Genomic DNA, 8,720 nt, shown 5'->3' on the forward strand with positions numbered 1-8,720 from the left:
ATTACATTTTTTTTTCTCACTTGAGTAATAAAAGAAATGAAATATTGTTATTATTATATTTGAATGCCTATTGTCATACTTTGATCTGTAGATGAGACTGCTCTCCACCTTGCTGCTCGCTACTCTAGAGCCGATGCTGCAAAATTATTGCTTGATGCTGGTGCTGACCCTAATGCCACTGACTGCAATGGTCGCACCCCATTGCACAGTGCAGTAGCTGCTGATGCCACTGGAGTGTTTCAGGTCAGACTAGTAGCCTTGTGCCAGGTTTACTTAAAGATTACATTTCAATATAGTTTTTTTGTGTTTATATGTATTCACCGATACAGAAATAATGTAGAACAGATATGTATTCAGTGCTCTAGGATTAAATTGTGCTCATGTCTTAATATCGATCTGTACAATTAAACTTGACCTTGTGTTATTTGATGATAGAATAATGTCTTACTTTTATTTTAAAGTCTGTTCATAACAGACTGGCCTGGTCAATGTCATAAAATATAAAAAGATTTCTGGCAAAAGATTTTAAAATGTTTCAGTTGTATCTGTTGACCAACCATATGCATAATAAAAATGGCAGTGTGCTACTCATATTTAGTAAATATTTGCTTGGCAAACTAATGGATACAACTCCTAAAATGTTATGAGTGTAATACTTCAGTCAATGTAAGTGCAGAGCTATGACTATGCCAGTTTATAACTCATAATCTTTTAAGGTTGAATGACTTCCCTTGGTTACTTTCTCAGCTATTACTTAGGAACAGATCAACGAATCTGAATGCAAGGATGCATTGTGGTACAACAGCATTAATGCTTGCTTGTAGATTATCTATAGAGGATACAGTTGAAGAATTGATTGCTGCAGATATTGACTTGGAAGCTTCGGACAATAATGGTTAGTTTATAACATTTTTGTTTTGTGGATTTGAATCACATTTTCATTTTCTTACTTTTGTATTATTATGTCTTGCAGATAATATAACTATAAAATGTAACAATAAACAATGTTTTATACTTTTTTTTTCTGTTTAATGTATTTGAATTGTAGGTAAAACAGCTTTGCATTGGGCTGCTTCAGTGAACAATGTGAGTGCTTTGATGACACTGTTAAAACATCAGGCCAACAGAGATGCTCAGACAGCCAAGGTTTGTGATAAGTTTGTCTTTAATACAAAGCTAGTTCTATATTTTTTCCATGCATTTATTGTTAGCATTTTTAAAAACTATATTTCTATCAATAGGAGGAAACTCCCCTTTTTCTAGCAAGCAGAGAAGGAGCTCTTGAATCAGTCAGAACTCTCTTGGACTGCTATGCCAATCGTGATCTTAGTGATCACATGGACCGTCTGCCTAAAGACATTGCTTTGGAGAGGCGCCACTTGGAAATAGTTGACCTGCTAGACAATTACAAAGTTGCACCACCTCCCACTGCAGATTTATATAATAATGTTGTCTCCCATAAACAGCCAGGTTTTGTTCAGGGGCAACAGATTAGACAGACTAAATCAAAGTCCAGAAAAAAGTTGCCTGTAGGAAGTGATGCTGTATATCAGAACTCCTCTATAGGGAAAAACTCTAAGGCTAAGAAGACAAAAGTTGAAGCAGAAACAAAGGAGAAATTGCAACAACATCAGAGAACAACCCAGTTACTGGGTAAGGCATCACAGAGTGGCCAGCAGGAATTTGTTCCTTCTCCAAAAGTTAACATTATTTCATCAAGAAATGGATATCCATTATTGACCACTGCTAATCTCAGCACAGGTCAGCAAGTGTTGCCATTGGATTTCACAAATTGGAAACTGTACAATCACAATTTACAGCCATTGCAGATAACTGTTGGGCATGAGCAAGTCAAAGGTAATGCGATCAGTCATGTTGTTGATAGTATTACCTCTGTTGCCACTACCCCCATCATTACAGTACAGAAGCAAATGTCAGGCAGAGAAATTTTGCCTTTTCCACCAGATGTCATTCTTCAGCAAACCAATTGTCAGCAAGCCCCCATCCAACAAATGTCACTTCCAGCCTCACACTTCAACAAGTCTCCCATACAGCTTGTCCAGACAGTGGCTGAGTCTCCACATCACCTGGCTGTCACATCTTACCAGCTTGAGCACTTGTTAACGCCTTCACCAGACTCCTGTGGCCATTGGTCCTCCCCAAGGTCTACCAACTCTGAAATGTCTGACAATACAACAAGCCCATATGAACTCCTGTCTCAGGTGTACAGTGCAAATTTTGCACCTGAAACATTGTATTATTAACATAAGGAGTGACTCATTCAAATATATTTCTTTTCTACTGCTTGCTCAATGAATGTTATTTTAAATTACCTTGAAAGTTTTAATGCTTACTTTTTACTTGATATCACTACTGAATGAATGGATTCACTCAATGTAATAATAATAATCTTTATTAACCTTGAGCAAATTTGTCTTACAGTTATGCAATTATGCATAACACATAACTAAGCATTATAATAATAGCCAATGAAATATATGTTCATACAACAGTTTCACATTACATGTGAAGATTGCAATAGAAATATTTTTCTTAGTGTATCATGTATTTGAGATGCTATTCCTTGAATTTTTTTAAATGTATCAAGTGTTTGAGATACTGTTCCTTGATTTTTTTTAAAATGTATCAGGTGTTTGAGTAGCTGTTTATTCCCTGATTTTTAAAATGTATCAAGTGTTTGAGTTGCTGTTCCTTGAATATCGGAACTTCTGTGAAATGTTCTTGACTTTATGTAAGGAAATGTAATGGCCTAGTAATCAAATGCTTTGCTGCTAGCTCTTCTGCTTAAATTCAATCAATATTATTGTTTGACATTATATGACTATCATGCAGTTGTATTGAGTAACTGACATTTGTGTTGAGGAAAGAAATGGTCATGTAATAGTCATAGTGCTGGCTAATAGATCATTGAACAGTCCTTCAAACATTTTGTAATCATGCAGCCTTTAATGGTGTAAAGCTACTTCATTCACCCACACTGGCAAAAGTCATTGCAAGAAAACTTTATTCAAATTATGTTGTTTGCTCAATGTATAAAAATGGCCCTAGATTATTGACTATATACTAGGATATAATTTGAAAATAAATTTTAATGCCTTGTTGTTGTAATGTTTCCATTCACTTCAACGAATTAAATTTTGTTCATTTTATTTTATTTATCACTAGAATTATAGTTTGTTTTTTTCAATCAAGATTGTATGAACATCAATCCAAATATAATTGGATGCCCTGTTCAAATCAGGAGGCGTGGTGGCTGAGTGGTATAGCGCTTTGCCTCTGAACCAGGAGTCTGGGGTTCAAATCCTGGTGAAGACTGGAATTTTTAAGTTTGGGATCTTCGGGCGCCTCTAAGTCCACCAAGCTATAATGGGTACCTGACATTAGTTGGGGAAAAGTAAAGGCAGTTGGTTGTTGTGCTGGCCACATGACACCCTAGTTAACCATAGGCCACAGAAACAGATGACCTTTACATCATCTGCCCTATAAACCATAAGGTCTGAAAGGTAACTTTACTTTTTTATACTGTTCAACCCAGTCTTAATAGAGGGACTATCTGAAACTTACAATACTATGTTGCCTACTGTATTGTGTGCTTAGATGTTTAGATAGAATATTTGTTTATAGAACAAAATAAAAATGTTTAACTTAGTGTTTCAATGTCTGATTCCATGGTGTTGTTGACTCATATAACACCACACTGCTGGGAGACAACTAAATCGCGGTAGGCGTAGTATAGTTTAACTTATACAACTTAAGAAAACTTAAATATAACTTCTTTGTGAACAAAACTAAATATACATTTTATTACCATATAGACAAATGTACCTTTTATTCAGTATAAAAAGGCGGTTTTTCACTGGCATATTGAAGTCGTCTCAGGGTCTTAACATAGATTATGGCATATATAGCTGCTTGTCTTGCATCATTCTACAAAATTCACAATTAATGCTCCCTTTCTTTATTTAACAATTAATGCTCCCTTTCTTTATAGTCACAGGGGACACACACACACACACACACACATGGACTCTTCATAAGTGAAATTAAATTTATTTTAGTTTGTTTACGTTTTTTTTTTCTTTCCAACAGATTTGGCCATAGGGCTAGGTCAATGTTGACCAATTGCGACCAATAACGTCTGTATTTATACACACTGGGGTAGTGCATTAAAAATCTTACAATTTGTAGATTTGCTTTGCGCTAAGATAAACCTTAGGCGAAGCTTGCCCCATGAAGTCGCGGTATCAAATGATACTGTTTAAAACCGACAATCTCAACTACAAAACATAATACTAAAGGCACAGTTTTTATCCCATATGCTTGGACATGTTCCTGTTAGTATTCATTCTTTCCCTGTGTACTATTGACTTACACTCTCATCATGGGTGGAAGGAGAAAGTGGGTCAAGAACAAACAAACAAACAAAAATGTTTTTCAAGACTATTCCACCTTTATGAAGCCGGTGACTTTTGCCAATGAATGATAGATAGGAAAAGGGAACATTTTGTTTTGTTACCCTCCCCTCCTTTAAAAAAAACATGGTTGCGCTCAAGTAAATCTACTCAGAGTATGTACAACTCTAGTTTGGTGATAATATATAGATTCTGACTTGGACAAATAAAAAGACAGTAGAGTCTAGACTAGAAAACCGGATCTAGTGAGAGATATGGTCAGCCAATGAGATCTACATGTGCACACAATGTTCATAAACGTCGTTTTTTTTTTAGATTTAACTCAGTGGTTCCCGAACCTTTTCTTGTCTTGTAGACCCCTTGCTATGTTGTTGTTGTTTTTTTATATTCGGTAGAATAAATAATATTTCCTTTTTGAAAATTAATCAACTTCAAATGTACATATTTGTTTGTTACAGATTTTTAAGTGTAGTTAGGGTGTAAAAGTAACAAAAAGCAAAAAGATATTTTAATGAAATTCACATTTAAACTCAGCTAAATAAAAATGCAGTATGTATTACAAGAAACCACCCAACACTAATCAGAAGCATACCAGATGTCAGAGCTTGCTTGGTAATAAAGCAGCATTAGCTAGCCTATAGGTTGCTTCTATTGTGGATCATGAAAAACTGCTCTTTGCGAAAACTTTGACTATTAACAATAAAGGCGAATCAATATTTAAAGTTTTGAAGGACAACTTTGAAGAGCATTTCGTATATCAAATCAGTTGCAACGGATGGAGCACCTTCCATGGCTGGGCTGTATCATGGATAAGTAATCTTTTCGAAACAAAATGTCCCCGAGTGTTAGAAATACACTGGATTATCCATAGACAGCATTTAGTTGCTAAAATTCTGAGGTAGACTGCAATGAATCTCTTTAATGTATTCTTAATGCAGTTAGCCGAACGCAAAGCAATGAGTTGAACATGCCATTATTTGCTCGTGTGAAGAAATTACGAGAAATTTCATCAATTGCTCCTTGACACTGAAGTACGATGGTTGTCGAAAAGCTGAAGTTTTTTTTTCTTCTCTATTTGAGATTGTCTTGAAATTCTTGGTTGCTAAATATCCAATGTTAACTTTTTCTCTCCTAATCTACGATACCATCGTTGATTTGACCTCATTAAATTAAATTAATATTTAATTTTAAAAACTTTTCTTTATGTTATATAGAAGGAGCATGCATTTCCCTTGAATCCTAGACCAAATAAAACATTTACTGATCACAACGTAACAAAGTTATTGAAGCTTAATCCTAATACGGTAGTGAAATACTAATGAGCAAAATGAAGAATTCCGTCTGAATATGAAAAAATAATTACGGAGGGAAAGAGTTAAAACTCAATTCAATAAAACGTAAATAGTAATTTGATTAATTAACATTTTTATTTCATACGTAAACATTTTCTTTTTGAGTGTTCTTATGTATTTCCAATCTTAATCTATTTTATAAGTGTGGCATCGTGACAATTGATCCAGTAGCTAAAATGTTTTATAGAGTCATTAATATATACAAATTTGTTGCATGAAAGGCATATCGGCAATTAACAGCAATTGTTTGTTTAACATGGAAGGAATGAAGCCAAACTTCAAATAAATAATGTCTTTATTTCTTTCTTAGAATCATCCATGTTAAAAATTAGCTTCCTGTAGACTAAAGTAAGCTATGTGTAGCATGGGCGTAGCCGGGGGGGGGGGGTTTCACCCCCCCCCCCAGAAATTAGTGACTGATTTTTTGCTTTGATTTTGTTTATTTTAGTTCAGATTTTAATACTAAACCATCACTTGCCCCAGCACAACCAAAGGGGTTTTGAGTTTAAAACCCTCTACCAGGGGGGTTCGAGTTTAAAACCCCCTACCAGAGGAGTTCGAGTTTAAAAACCCCTACCAGGGGTTTTGAGTTTTAAACCCTCTACCTGGGGTTTTTGCAATTAATTCCCCCTCTTCTATAAAACAAAACAAAAAAAATGCAAACGAAAATCCGCTAATTCCAAGAGCACTGTTAAGGAAGATTTTGATTTTAAAACCCCCTCTAAAATTTACGATAAACCCCCTCTTCAATATAAAAAAAAAGCTAATTACGCACTCAAAATAATATGAGCGTAGCTAAATGGGTTTTGACTCAGTTTAGAGTTTAAACTCCACTTCAGCGGGGTTTGAAGGTAAAAAATACCTCTTTAATAATAAAAACAAAGCAAATTATACACTCAAAATGTTATGAGTGTAGTCAAAGGGGTTTTGAGTTTAAACTCCCCTCCAGTGGAGTTTGAAGCTAAAAAGTACCTCTTCAATATAAATAAAAGCAAATTACTCACTCTAAAATCTATGAGCGTAGCCAAAGTGGTTTTGAGTTTAAACCCTTCGCCAGGGGGGTTTAAAGATAAAAAATACATCTTCAGTGTAAGAAAAAAGCAAATTACGCACTCTAAATGCTATAAGCGTTGCCAAAAGGGGTTTTGAGCTTAAACCCCCATTCAGAGGGGTTTGATGCTAAAAATACGTCTTCAATATAAAAAAAAGCAAATTACACACTAAAATTATTTCAGCATAGCCAATCCAATCGGGGATTTTGAGTTTAAACCCCTCTTCTACAGATGGCTTTTTTTTAAAGTTTAAAACCCCTCCAGATGGTTTCGAGTTTAAGATCCCCCTACAGAGCATTTTGATGTGGAAAACCCCCAACAGATGATTTTGACGATAAAACTTCTCTTTTCGATATAAAATCTAAAGCAAACTACAGTCACTTAATTCCAAGAGCGTATTCAAGAGACGTTACACATTTTTACCAGTGGCAGAGCTCCATTAATAAACTGCAGTGAATAGTCATCTGCCGAAATTGAAAAACACTAAATGTGGCTCAACAAAGATGGCTAAGACAGATTTTAGGAGTCAGTTATAGAGATCGGGTCTGAATCAAGGAAATCCTATGTCGAACTGGGAGTCGACCCCTTAGTAAGATTGTGACAGAGCGTCGCATGAGGTTTGCGGGACATGTTCTCCGAGAAAATGAATTACGTATAAGAAGAGTTGCAATGATATCCTAGTACAACTTGACGCCACTCATTCATGGAGGTCCTCAGAGCAGGTGGGAAGAGGCTTCAGACATTACCAGTGACAGATTTGTATGGAAACAGCTTGACGTCAAATGCTCCGAACGGAGCGGGAGGATCTAAGTCAGTAAGAATAGAACATTAGGTTTTTGAAATAAAACTTTTAATAGCAAGATAATGCACTGTAGATACCTCAGAATATGCATTTTGTTGGCTATCAATACCAGAAATAGTGCTTGGCGGCGGGGCTTCACCCCGCGCTGGGGGAGCTCCTAACGCTCCCCCAGACCCTCTTGCTAGTGATGGCGGGGAATCTACAATTTTCTGGAAACAGCTTAACAGCAAATGCGCCGAACGACGCGGGAGGGTCTAAGTCAGTAAGAATAGCACATTAGGTTTTTGAAATAGAACTTTTTAATAGCAGGAAAATGCACTGTAGATACCTCAGAATATGCATTTTGTTGGTTTTCAATATCAGAAATAGTGCTCGGCGGCGGGGCCTCGCCCCGCGCTAAGGGAACTCCTAGCGCTCCCCCAGACCGCCTTACTAGTAATGGCGGGGAATTTTTCCACTAACTCATGGAAGAACCTATTCTAGGGCACAAAAAACGTCTTCCGAAAGAATGAAGGGTCAGAATGGAATAAAGATAATGTACACACATAAGTACATATAATTTTTTTTCCGCGGGTGGGGGGTAGGCGGGGGGAGAGACCCCCCCCCCAAACACCCCCCCCCCGAAAAAAAAACCTGGCTACGCCCATGATGTGTAGTACACACACACGTGGGCGTCACCTTGTGATTATAAGCGACTAAAACAGAAGAGTTCATCTACAAGGGGAGGGTTGAGGCTGGAAGGAAGGAAAGATCTTTCACGATTCAACAGAAGACCAGATCGAAATGGAGCATTTGGCCAGCAAGTCAAAAGAAACAAAACAAAGAAGCGATCACGTGAGAACCAAAGACAACGAAACAAAGAATTAAAAAAATATATATATTCACAGTTTGACGAAATCATTCGATTTAAACATTTTTATTATATATTAATATATATTATATTGTATAATATTATTTACCTTTACCTTTACCTATCCCTTAGTCTGTTGGACCGTTGGGGCACCAAGCAAGATTTGTCGACCGTCTTTCTCCATTCCTCCCTTTTTTTTTTGCCTTTGTTTAGAACCTCTCTCAATGGCAG

General features: G+C 36.4%; 1 protein-coding gene across 1 annotated transcript in view; it reads left to right on the forward strand.

Moving 5' to 3' along the window:
- The window catches only part of LOC106075188 (neurogenic locus Notch protein-like), a 36,540-nt gene extending 32,870 nt beyond the window's left edge, over positions 1-3,670 (forward strand). Inside the window, exons 22-25 of the mRNA XM_056040861.1 lie at positions 92-243; positions 748-895; positions 1,049-1,146; positions 1,242-3,670. Coding sequence (XP_055896836.1) covers positions 92-243; positions 748-895; positions 1,049-1,146; positions 1,242-2,264 — 1,421 coding nt within the window. The 3' untranslated portion in view covers positions 2,265-3,670. The remainder of the gene's footprint in view (positions 1-91; positions 244-747; positions 896-1,048; positions 1,147-1,241) is intronic.
- Positions 3,671-8,720: the final 5,050 nt, after the last annotated feature.

Source organism: Biomphalaria glabrata, chromosome 9 (assembly GCF_947242115.1).
Source record: "Biomphalaria glabrata chromosome 9, xgBioGlab47.1, whole genome shotgun sequence".
Taxonomy (NCBI): domain Eukaryota; kingdom Metazoa; phylum Mollusca; class Gastropoda; family Planorbidae; genus Biomphalaria; species Biomphalaria glabrata.